Source organism: Girardinichthys multiradiatus, chromosome 12, assembly GCF_021462225.1.
Source record: "Girardinichthys multiradiatus isolate DD_20200921_A chromosome 12, DD_fGirMul_XY1, whole genome shotgun sequence".
NCBI classification, from domain to species: domain Eukaryota; kingdom Metazoa; phylum Chordata; class Actinopteri; order Cyprinodontiformes; family Goodeidae; genus Girardinichthys; species Girardinichthys multiradiatus.
This window is the reverse complement of record NC_061805.1, coordinates 15,895,308-15,908,662: the sequence shown is the minus strand read 5'-3', so window position 1 is coordinate 15,908,662 and position 13,355 is coordinate 15,895,308. Positions and strand designations below refer to the sequence as shown.

The 13,355-nt window shown below is 38.5% G+C and overlaps 1 protein-coding gene across 1 annotated transcript in view; it reads left to right on the top strand.

The window, feature by feature from the left end:
- The first annotated feature begins 3,527 nt into the window (after positions 1-3,527).
- si:dkeyp-14d3.1 (transmembrane protein 132D) overlaps positions 3,528-13,355 on the top strand; it is a 287,155-nt gene continuing 277,327 nt past the window's right edge. The window contains exon 1 of the mRNA XM_047381724.1: positions 3,528-4,285. Coding sequence (XP_047237680.1) covers positions 4,189-4,285 — 97 coding nt within the window. The 5' untranslated portion in view covers positions 3,528-4,188. The remainder of the gene's footprint in view (positions 4,286-13,355) is intronic.

The window sequence follows — 13,355 nt, the reverse complement described above, 5'->3', positions numbered from 1 at the left end:
TTGGAAGCAGTTTGCTGCTTAATTTTGCTAATTCTAAATACTTAAATCTACATTTAGTGCATACGACGAGTACAAGTCTCTACCTATTTATAATCTGTGGCAGAAAAAAACACAATCCTTTTTATATATTTGGAAAAGTTTGAAGGGTATGAATAGCATTGCAAAGTGCTGTAGTAAAGTATTTAAAATATTTGAACTGCCCTCTGTATTGTAGGCCTATATCTACAATAGTATGTTGCATTTTTGACAGTGAATGTGAGCCCTCAATGGAAGTATAAATGTACTGTGTATGTGTTCAGTTTGTTTCATTTTAGTGTCTTTGGAATTTCCAGGTAGTGTTTATTCTTTTCAAAGAATAAACTAGTTAAAACCTTTTTTGCAGACATCGGATAACAAGGGCTTGTTGTATTAGAGGTCTGCAAACTAAACAAGGCATATGTGAAGACAGAGTTACACTTTTGTTTATCTTGTATCATCTCTTAAAGTGTTACTGTCTTTTTTAAATCAATTCTCGTGTCTTCGAATACATGTCTCTTCATGCATAGGAAGAAGGGGAGTGTGTGTGAGCTTTTACAGCAGCAAAATGTGTTGATAATTTAGCCAGAGAAATGGACTTTCCATGTGCTGTACTGAAAGAAGGTCTGCTTTTTTATTGACTTGCAGCTACAGACCATGTAACTAAATCCACTTGAGTACTGCCTGGCACAGGCTCGGCTTTCCGGCACCTGAATGGGCCTCAGTGTAGTGTGGGCTTCATGGGCTTTGACTGAGTGTCAGCCTCTGGAAGGGGGCGAATTTTGGATGTCTGTCAGCCTATGTGTAAGTGATGTTCCAGTCCATCATTACTGCGAGTGAAGTGACAGCTCTGCATCAACACACTTGTTCTCTGCACCTCTAATGCTTTTTGCAGCTGTATAGGAGGAGCTGTTTTTTCCAGGAACAAATAGCGCAGATTTATGGGGAGGTAAAAGCTTAGGTCCTCAAGGAGGAAAGTAGAAATTTGAAGTAAAATAGAGAGAGAAGTCTAAAATTACAATAAATATTGCGGCTGTAAGTGGGAAGGAGCAGAAATAGATTTTTACAGTACCTTGCAAAAGTATTCATATGCCTTCAACTAATCAAAAATGTTTTTTGGCTTCAAACAATGTTAGTTTTTTTGGGATGTGCAAGACCAACACAAATGTAAAGAGAAAAGAAAATGATGCATGATTTTTAAAATGTTTAACAGAAAAAATCTGTATGGTTTGCATATTTATTCAGCCCAATTTATTCTGACAACCCTTAAGTAAAATAGAGTTCGACCAATTACCTTCAGAGTAATTGGTAAATAGAGATCACCTGCATGTAATTCAATCTCAGAGTAAATCGAGTTGCTCAGGTAAGGCCCCATACCTCTGAGAGGTTGAGAGGAAACCATTAATAAGAGGAAGGGGCCAAACTTTCCTTGGTTATTCTGAAGGAGCATCCTATATCCACAGCTCAGATAGATATGAGAACTTATTGCACTCAGCTTTTCTGCTCTTTATGGAAGAGTGGCAATAAGAGCATTATTGTTGAAGAAAAATCCATAGGAAAGACAATGATTGGATAATTTCGTTTTGCCACAAGCCAGAGCTCTGGTCAGATTAGACCAAACCTGAATTAAGTGATGGAAAAATTAACATAGGGCATAGCCCTGAACACATTATCCCCAATGTGAAACATTGTGGTGGCAGATTCAAGCTATATCGATGCTTTTTTGCAGCAGGGACGGGGAAACTTGTCAGAGTTGATGGAAAAATGCATGTAGCTGAATACAGGACAATACTGCAGGGAATAAACAGTTGGAGGCTGAAAAAGTATTGAGATTGGGCCAGATGTTCACCTTTCAGCAGAACAACAACCTTAAACTCCTATAGTTTGTGGAAAAGCCTGTGGCTTCATACTCATCATAATAATTATTTATTGAAATGTAATTTACCAAAATGATGAACTGGCACAACAGCAAATGAAGAGTGACTGAAACATTCAGTCGAAGGGGACAGGAGCACAGGAAAAACATGGAAGGAAACAAGTGACAGACAATGGAAGGATCTGACAAGAAGGTAGTTAAACAGCCTGGCTTTAACCAATAGGGAGGAGATTAAATGACTTGAGAACCAGATGACCCTGTTCAGGAGAATGCAGTGCCGCTGGGTGATTGACTACACTAAGGAGCTAATAGAAAGGGACAAATAAACACATAAATGAACACAGACAGAACTAACAGGACACAAAAGGAATCTCACTAAACCAAATATGAAGATAATGATTAGAATATAAATCCAAACAAATACAAAGAACAGTCCATTAGAAAGAGCAAGAAATCTCAGCTTTAATGAATGGATTATATATGAAAGAATGGGAGTGTCAAACCCTAGAAAAATCACAACCTCAAATAATCGCAACCGCAAATCATGTAGAGACATACCCCAAAAGGACTGTAACTTTGATAGAAGTAAAAGTTGATTATATTTCACACAAAATTCCCCAAAGATACAATAAAGTTTGTGGCTGAATTTTGTTAAAAAGGAAAAATGTTCAATAGGTATGAATACTTTTGCAAGACACTTTACATTGGGTAATTACATTACACTGCGTAACACTGGCAGACACTGCTGCCATGAAAACACATCCTGTGAAGGACTCTGGGTGTCTCATCCCATATTTTTCTGTATTTAGTCTTCATGGATTATTCTTTATCTGTATTTACCGACACCATCTGGTCTGCTTAAAATAAAAACAAATCAATTCTAAATTCCTAGTTTAATCAACCACCGGATTACAGTAGTAAACAACTTTTCTTGCTTCATTTTTGGTGAATTCATAAGTGGCAATGACTTTTTTGAGAATTTAAACCAGAGAACCAGAATAAAGCAACATGAGACTCACAATGGAGCCGAGACTACAATGGATACACCCATAGAGGAAAGGAAGGGACTACTTCACCCTGAAAAGGATAACTCTAGATCCTGTGTTGTAGAAAAAGAAGGACATGTAGTTGCTATATGGCAGTTTGAATTCTTTTTATTCTACCTAATCACTGGAATCGTATTTTTTGCTACACGTTAATCTTCAGTCCAAAATCTCCACATCCATGCACGCTGCAGTTCCCACGCCGCTCGGGGTCGCTAGTGCCTGCTAAGTGGTGCAGTCATGCAATTGGCTACACATGTCCGATAACGACTTTTTAATTTTTCCTTTTGGGGAGCACATAGGAAAAAGATTTGAGACTAACGCTAAAAAGACAGACACTAACGTACAAATACAATTATCTGAGTAAAACAATTACAAGCTTAATAAAACGAGTGCTTTGTGTTATGATTATTCCTAAAGTAATAGTTATCTTCGTTATTGGTGGGATTTGATATTCCCGGAGTGGAAGACGCCTCCCGTGGAGTACCGCTGGCAGATGTCATCGTTTCCTTCCTCTCTGCGCGCATTGGCTGGGACAGGCAATGCGTAAGCTTCCGACTCTGCAGACTGCACTCTGTCTTTCCACATAAACACAGAAAGATGAAGCCTTCACGTCTGACTTTGTCGAAATCGAGTCCTAACCCAGAGTCTTATTAGAACTGGCAGAGGAAAACACAGGCTCCGGTGCGCGCCGCCGACGCTGTTGGAGTTGCGCACAAGACTTTTAACGAAACGACAGGTTGCGAAGGCGTGGATTTATGCTGATCTCTGTTGCAATTTAAACTTTCGTATTATTTGCATGTTTCAGGATAAATGATGCCGGACTGGAAGTGCCTCTTTTCGGACTTTACGCACTTCTCCGCAAACAATTTAAGGGATCTGGTTGTAAGGAACATCCAAACAAACTGAACATCTGAAAGCGGGAATTGAACATTATATTTCTCTATTTTTCAACTTTTTTTTTTTGGATGAAATTGATGATGTGCCAGAATACAGTTCTAAACATGCATCTGAGCAAGCTTTCCATCATTGTTTTTGACAACTCAAGAGTCATACAGAGCCATACGCTTAAAAAATGCTAAAAAAGACTGACGCAAAGGAGTGATTTGTGAAATTTCTTTATAAAATCACGTCTCTTTCAGCTTGTATGCACAAATACCTTGGATGGGGCATGGCAGTTTTCCCAGACAATATGCATTTACATTTTTTACGGATGCAAGATGACTTTATCTGTTTAAACTGAGATATTTGAACATGCATTCAAATTTGGAGGGAAATTCACGGTTTTCCACAATTCAGAGAAACATGTTGCACATCCTGCTGCTACAGTCGGTGGTGTTACTTTCGGGAGGTAAGCATAATTTTCTTATCTGCTTTTTCTCCTTTTAGTGTAGTGTTCCCACATGTTTACAACACTAACACACATCAAATGTTGCCAAAAAAAGTCTATAAAACTGTTTCCCACTTATTATGTGTCATAAAGTGAGACTTTGTCACATATGAGTGTGTTTGGGTGGGGAGGTTGGAGGGGTCAGTATCTCACCGGAGACACGTGGGCTGCAGGACTGTCACTGTCTCTTCATACAGATCTGTGCTACATATACATGCACACCCTGTCAATAGAGTTCATATCTTTTCAGTCACATCTTATGAAACTGGCTTATGTGCACTTGTTTAACTCACCCACAGCAGCTGTGGCCTTAAATAATATTTGTCTCATGAATATTTCAATAGGACAGAGATTATTTGGTGCCACAGAGTCACTCTGGCTTTATTAGCTCCTGGCTTGTCAATTCATTCCACCAAAATTCACCTCAGGGCCCACAACTGTTTTATAAGGAAAGTTCCAGTTATGAGAGATCTGAACTTGGAGGCAGCAGCTATGGGCAAATATCTGTTTTAGTTAATCCACCCAGGTCCTACTCATGTAAATGATAAGGTATATACTAGATTTTGTTATCTAAAGAAAGTGATGTTGCACCAGTCAGTTAGTGCTAGAAACATGGGAACAACAGCATCTGTTTTGGCTGCTTAGCTGGCTACATACACAGCAGATATCTGAGGGCAGCTGGTGGTCTGGCTAATGAATCTGGTTTCCTTTGGGAAAAGACTCTGACTTAAAAGGCTGTTTGGGAATATGATCCTTTCAATTAATGTGGTAATTTTTCTCCTAATAATACCTGACTTCAGCCACTTTTTTATTATCAGGGATACTTCTTTTGACATTTAAACAATAACATGAAAGGAAAGTGGTAATTAAAAGTAAAGAACAAATGTTTATAATTTGCACTCTATGTTCATGATATGTCTGCTGTTTTGCATTGAGACCTCAAGTTCTTTTTTAATTGCATAAATGCCGCTCAACCTTCCTCTGTTTTTGGTCTAAAATGGACAAAATGCTTCAATTGATTGCCTACAAGGATTAAATACATGGCTTTCCAAATAGTCCAAAGTTCCAAAGTTTTCCTGGGAGACAGTGCCTTAAAAAAGTATTGCATACTTCTAAACTTAGTCACATTTTGTCCCATTATGTGTGACAGAAAACTAACAATAAACACAAATGCCTACACTGTGAAACATAGTATTGGCAGCATCATGCTGTGGGGATTCAATTCAATTCAGTTTATTTATATAGCGCCAATTTACAACACATGTTGTCTCAAGGCTCTTCACAAAAGTCAGGTACATACATTCCAATTAATCGTAACCATTGAACAGTGCAGTCAGATTCAGTTATTTATTGAAATTGGAGAAAACGTTTTTCTATCTAAAGAAACCCAGCAGATTGCATCGAGTCAGAGATTTGTAGCAGTCACTCCTCCTTATTTCATGGAATATTTATTAATAATTTATCAATAGCAGTATTTATTTATTTATTTAATTTTTAATAAAACAGTTCTCCATAGGTTTAGAGTTTTTTTTGTTTGATTTTACAAACACATCTCTGGAAAGTGTAGCATGCATTTATATAAGACATCTTTATTCTGATACGCCTAAATTAACCCACGGGCAACTGTTTGCACCTATCAGAATTAACCCGTGTTGACTCTATTTAATCTCGGTATAAACACAGTTGTCCTGGTATTCTTGTGGTGGTGGCATCATGCTGTATTTCTTCAACAGAGACAAGAGGAAGCTAGTCAGAGTTGATAGCAAAATGGATGGAGCTAAACACAGGGCATGCTTGGAAGAAAACTTGGTTTTTAAGACTGGTTTTTAATTGGGGCAGAGGTTAACCTTCCAGCGGTACAGCAACCCTAAAAATATAGCCAGATTACAATGAAATGGTTTAGATAAAAGTATTTTCATTTGTTCTTGTAAATCCAGGTCTTAACCGAATTGAGAATTTGTCATCACAATAACATGACACTTTACTATAAAGGAAAATACCATTTCAACAACAGTGACTATTATACGTAGCTCATGACGTATAATTATAATAAAAACATGCACAAGTATAAAACTAAATTAAAAGCACAATTCTCACAAAATAAATCATAAAAAAAAGTTGTGGTCTCACACTAGGCCAAGGGGTAAAAGTACATTTTCAAGTGTAAAACAGTACTTAAGGGGACCCACCTGACCACAGGGTGCGTCAGACGTCCGTCTCAATGTGCTATCGCTCCCTTTAGAATCAGAATTAACTTCATTGGCCAAGTTTGTGTGCACAAACAAGGAATTTGACTTCGGTTTCCACCAATCTCATTGTACAGGGTGGGCTATTTATATAGATACACCTTAATAAAATGGGAATGGTTGGTCATATTAACTTCCTGTTTGTGGCACATTAGTATATGTGAGGGGGGAAACTTTTCAAGATGAGTGGTGGCCATGGTGGCCATTTTGAAGTCGGCCATTTTGAATCCAACGTTTGTTTTTTCAATAGGAAGAGGGTCATGTGACACATCAAACCTATTGGGAATTTCACAAGAAAAACAATGGTGTGCTTGGTTTTAACATAGCTTTATTGTTTCATGAGTTATTTACAAGTTTCTGACCACTTATAAAATGTGTTCAATGTGCTGCCCATTGTGTTGCATTGTCAATGCAACCCTCTTCTCCCACTCTTCACACACTGATAGCAATGCCGCAGGAGAAATACTAGCACAGGCTTCCAGTATCCCTAGTCCCAGGTGCTGCACATCTCGTATCTTCACAGCATAGACAATTGCCTTCAGATGACCCCAAAGATAAAAGTCTAAGGGGGTCAGATCGGGAGACCTTGGGGGCCATTCAACTGGCCCACGACGACCAATCCACTTTCCAGGAAACTGTTCATCTAGGAATGCTCGGACCTGACACCCATAATGTGGTGGTGCACCATCTTGCTGGAAAAACTCAGGGAACGTGCCAGCTTCAGTGCATAAAGAGGGAAACACATCATCATGTAGCAATTCTGCATATCCAGTGGCCTTGAGGTTTCCATTGATGAAGAATGGCCCCACTCTCTCTGTTAACCTTGGTGACATGTCAATGTAGGGGGTGTTCTCCGGTAGTCCACCGTCATCTCCACTTTCTTTAGTGGTTTTAGCTGCAGGTGGTTCTGAACACAGAAGTGTACCAGCTGATCCCCCTCCTGTGTGTATGCAGACTCGTCCTTGTCCTGGATCAGACCAATACCAGTGGTGTCATCTGCAAACTGCCGGGGTGTCACAGACGGGTTCGTTGAGGTGCAGGCATTTATGTACAGAGAGAAGAGAAGTAGGAAGTAAATACACCCCTGGGGATGCTGGTGCTGATGGTTCCTGAGCGGGAAAAGATGCTTCCCAGCCTCCCCTCCTGCTGCCGGTCAGTCAGGAAGCTGGTGATCCACTGACAGGTGGAGGCCGGCACTGTGAGCTGGTGAGGTTCTGGTGGAGAATGTCTGGGTTGATGGTATTGAAGGCCAAGCTGAAATCTACAGACAGAATTCTGGCGTACGTCCCTGGGTGGTTGAAGTGGTGCAGACTTCTTAAAGGTATGAGTGCAGATGGGGTTAGTTGGTGAACGCTGGTTTTCAGGCAGAGAGGGGAGACATCATCTGGACCCGGAGCTTTCTTCCCATTCAGACCCTGGAAGACCCTATTATCATCTTATTCTTTGATCTTTAGTGCAGGCAGGAGGAGAGCGGAGGGGGTTGTAGAGTTATTGGTTGGAGATGCAGGTCAACCCTTTGTGTGAAAATGAGGTGTATAAGGCTGGTAATCAAACCTACAAAAGAAACGGTTCAGATCCTTAGCCAGGTGGGTGTGATCACATCAGAGGGGCTAGGGCTCCTATAGTTAGTAAGAGTCTGCAAACTCCACACTGAAGTACTGTCATTAGCTGAGAAGCTGTTTTTTATTTTAGTTTTTTATTTAGAATCTTTTAGCAGACATATATGTCCTGCTGAAGCGTGCCAAGAAAGAACAGATTACTGCACTCCAGACAGTTTTTTCAGAAGCACTGATGCTTCTAAATAGAACAGGTCAGAAAAGTATGGCTGGGAACCATGCCCTGGATCGGCAGCCGCTGACCAGATGCAGCGGGTGTACGCTGTATTACAGAAAATAACAGAAGTGTATTTTTTGCTTAGCGTCTGGAGCCACTGATACGTGTTAAGAAGACAGACTACAGGACCCAGTTTGATGAGGCTGTGTAAAAACTCTAAATGTACACCATATAAAATTAAGTGGTATTTATGAAGTAGAATATTGTATTTCTTTGCTGTTCTGTACTTTACAGAGTAAAAAAGGGAGTGTAACTACTGGATATTAGCGGGTCGATTACCATACCATGCCTATTTATATAGCACTTAAAAAACAGCACTTGGTTGACTGCACACCAAGTAAAGCACAAGACACAGATGAAACAGTTAAAATCTTAAAACAAACCAGTAACATACTGTAGCACAATAAAATAAAACTACAATCAAACTAAACAATACAATAAATGTCAGACTCACGTTGTGTAATATACTATTACACACACAGCCAGCTTGCCAATGGTTGTCTTATAACAGTTTTAGCTTAATAAAAGTTTCGACTGGAAATATTTCCACACAGCTGATTTTGTCGTTCCTCTAACCAAGGAAAAAGATGGGGGAGGGGCAGCACAGCCTTACTCTAAGGATTCCAGTCACCCCAACACTTTCTTTAATGACTTTAAACCATTGGAACATTATAACAGTTCCAGGTACATGCCTAATGGAGAGATGTAATCTGTGATTATCTTCAAAAACGTTTGTTATTACGCTTCATCACCTGTAATAGTGGCTCAGTTCATGATGAACCCCATTAAACTTAGCCGTTCAGGACTGTGGGCAAGTAAGAGCTTCAGAATGAGAGAAAATCATGTGATTAAAAGGTTTTCTTTAAAAGGTAGAAAACAAATCAACTGGTACTGCATTGACTATGTGTCAGGGCCTCACCCATTGAGGCCAAACACCTAATTGAAATGAACTATAGGGTGAAATGTTTGGACGGTGAGCATTCAAGCAGAAACTCTGCTCCGGTGGATATTTGCATTTCAGTTTGACTTTCTTCCACACAATGTCGTTTCACTGGAAGTATTTAACCCAAGTCCACAAGGTGTCATTAGAAACCTCGATTCCTAAATTCAGTTTCAAACCTTTGACAGCTCATCAATTCTACTTACATTAAGAGCATATGGTTGTTAAGATTTAAACAAGTCTTGGCTCGTGCTGGATGGCTAAATGTAAAGGCCTGGGTTTACTTGGTAATTTACAGAACAGACAACATGGAAAGAAAGCAGAAAACCCCCAAGCTTGGTGGTATTTTTATCAAGGCTATCTCACAGCTGTGCTTTGAGGTCACTTTAGTGCACTTCTGAGATTTCCAGCCGAGGACACTGATGAAAAGAGGCATATTTTCTATGTCTCTGTAGTCTAATTTGGCGCAGCTTGGGTGGTTTTCAAACATTTCGCAAGATCAAGCAAAAATGAAAACTGCACTGTAAAATCTCTGCATACAATTTACTTTCAACTCCTTCGCGGTTTCATTTCCACCCTTCACAAATGTTATTTGCTTTACATTAGTGTGTGAAACTGTGCATTTTAGTTTGGTTAATGACCATTTTCATGAGATACACTGAGTAGGTGGACATATCTAAATAGCTTGTGGTGCATTGTAATGCTGCTTAAACTTCAAGTATGTGTGGGAGGCTTACATTCAGGCTTCCTAATAAGTGAGTCAAAAGAGGCTTTTTGCCCCCTGCAAATTCAAATATCATTAGCGTAATGTCCTGTAATTTTTCCACAAAGCTTATTGCCCTCTGTTAATTGGCTCCCAGTGACTACTGAGATCTTGCATTCAATTTAATGAAATTTTACAATTAAGGGAGTTGAATAAGGGAAATCAAAAGCTTTAAAGAGATGCAATGTGTGTGTGTGTGTGTGTGTGTTTGTGTGTTTGTGTGCTCATGCAATAATTACAAAACATGCTGATGCAGTGCTTGTGTGTACTCTCATAAGCTGTGTCTGAATAAAGGGCCTCCTCTTCATTAATCTGGTGGAGAAGAAGAGGGGGTCATGCTGTGGGGATGTGGTGATGGTGGGGTGGGGGGTCTTATGTTCAAACTGTCTGCTTGGTTCTTTGTGTGGTGAAAACACCAGAGACCAGAAATGGCTTGTGCCAAACTGCACACTGCTGTGCTGTAATTTTTAAAAAATACACATGCAATAAATCATTGTTAATCATGAGGTCAGGCTGCAATGACAATTTTAATTTTGAGTGAGAGCTCGTTAAGCCTGCACAGTACTGGGCTAAACGCTGAACTGATTGCTAACATGTGAACAATGCTCACATGCTGATGTTACAGCAAACAGGATTTACCGAGTTCAGCCGGAGACCCTTTGTACATCTGAGATGACATATTATGAGCTGCAGTAATTGTAGATGATGCAAAAATATTCAGTCACTATGTGGGAGCGACTGAAGTGTGAAGGTTTTGAGAATGAATGAGACTAGATGGGCTGTCAAGGTGCACTATGTGGGCCTCAATAATACTTAAAATGTTTATGTATGTATCTAAGTTATATTTAGAGCACTGAGACACAGACAGGTCTAAAAAAAGGCATGTTTCTTTTTATAAACTAGTCATGGGATGCCACAAAAAAATATATCTTTACTAATGCTAAGTCTTTGTAAGTAATTAATTGCGTTTAATCACATTTCTATCAAATAGCAATTTTTTAAAATTCAAATAAATTTGTGTACGAATACAGCTTTGTTTTAGGGCTGAACACATTCAGAAGGCTTATGTGCAGAACTTAGTGCACAGACCTACAGACCGTTTTGCAACTTTAAAAGATGAAACAGATGGACTCCCAACTATCAGTAAAGTCTTCTATTTAGTTAAAGTAAACGTTCCTTATTCAGCTACAGTGACGATGGAGAGGGATGGAGGGACTCAACCAAATGTCTGTCAGCATTATTCAACACGTAATCATTAACCAGAAACAACTTCAAGCCAAATTTAAACACCACAGGTACTGGAGGTATATATCAAATAAACTCCAAAGTGTTTTAAAAAATTTTTATTCTCAAATTTCAGGGCAATCTTATTAGAAAATTCTTAAATAGCAACCTTGATCATTTTCAAGATGCATGATTTATCCAAGGATTGACTAAAACGGCTTATCCTTTATTAATTTAAAATAATTAAACCAAATCTCTAGCCAGTTCTTATATTAACCATTGTTTGAAGTTCTAAAACACAATAATCTTGTCAAATTTCTTGACTTTATTTTCTCCCAAATTATGCTACAAACCTGTTCTAAAAGACGCACTTTACAGTATTGCATATTTTTATAACTTTTTACCACAGTTTGTCCATAATATTTGATTCAGGTTCCTACATATGCCTGTTGTTGCACTGTCTTGTCTGCCTCATTGTAAAGAGTAAATATATGTGCAGGATAAGTTGTTTCATTTATATAAAAACCAATACAATTCAATACAGCTTAACAGTTCCTCTGATTTATTATCTTAGTCTCCTACTACTTCAATATGTGAAAAAAAACATCGAGTGCAAAGAGACTGTCCAGGGCACCGGGTTTGGAAACACTGATCTAAACAACAGATCAGTCATTGCTGAATGTGGCCTACATAGACTTACACTCACTGCAGTCACTGTACTAAAGCTGTAATACCGCTACATGACAAAAGTGTCAGCAGAAGAAATGTTAACCAGAAGTAAACTCTTCACATACAAAATCACATGTAGCATATTTATATCAATCTTTGTATAGTCATCATCAAATTTGCATCCCTTTTTTAATCACCAGATGAAAATAAAGGGCCATTCATGCTCAACATTAAATACGTAGACACATACGGATTCCTTCTGTATTTTGTGCAGATTGCTCACATGCAGTCAGAGAAATTAACAGAGAAAAAGAAGATTCTGACCTGAAGAGCTCCATGTATTTAATGGCAGCTAACTCAGAACTGCCCTGTGGTGGATATAGTGCCTAACAGCCATATAATACCGCACTGAAAGCATGAGGACAGTAATGCTTAATGATGTTAGAATTAAGCGAACCTTTTTACCTACATAAAGGAAGCATGAATAACCCTTAATGCCATTGCTATTTTTGGATAGCATGGTATACCATAATACCTTTGTACCACCCAACCCTAAGTTGCAGCCATTGAGAAGCCTTGCTTGGTCTTTAACAGTCTGCACATGAATTTGTTCTACAAGCAGTAATAAAGAACTTACCACTTCAGTTTTAATCTAAGTTTGGTAATGTGATGACAATTACAACAATTTGCACCTACAGTATTTGATACCTTTATGTTCCCTTAAGTCCGCTTCTTCAGTGCGCTTTACTTTAATAGCAAAATGGTATATTTCAAACAAAAGAAGGTTTTGAAAAACTCATAAAATCTGTCACATACCATGCTTTCATAAGATAACATAGCTTTTTTCCTTCATATAAATGTTTTATCTCTTTTGTTTAAGAGATGAACATTTTCATTGTGTGAAAGGGAAGAGAGATAAAAAAAGATGTTTCATGGAATTTATTGTAATGTGAATGCTACTGAATCATAGGATATGCATGAATACCAGAACAAAAAGCAGATTATGGTTTCCTTCAATAATGCATTAATAAAATGTCATTTGGCTGTGAGCTTTCTCGAAAACCAAGAAGTGCTAAGGCAGCACTGCACAATATTAGATATTTATGTTATATATAATGCATTAAGGCTTAAGCAATGTGAATTCACTCCAGAACTTAATTTACTTGCAGGCACATATTCTGATATTTGTGCAAATATGGAAAAAGTTACAACCTTAATGTTAAAATGTGTTTTGTATATACATTTATACAAATCATTCTTCACACAGACATGTACATAGCTTCAATTAGTTAACTTAAAAAATGTGGTGGATAAAAGACCATCACTGCATCAAAAAAGATGCAACACTTGAGCGGG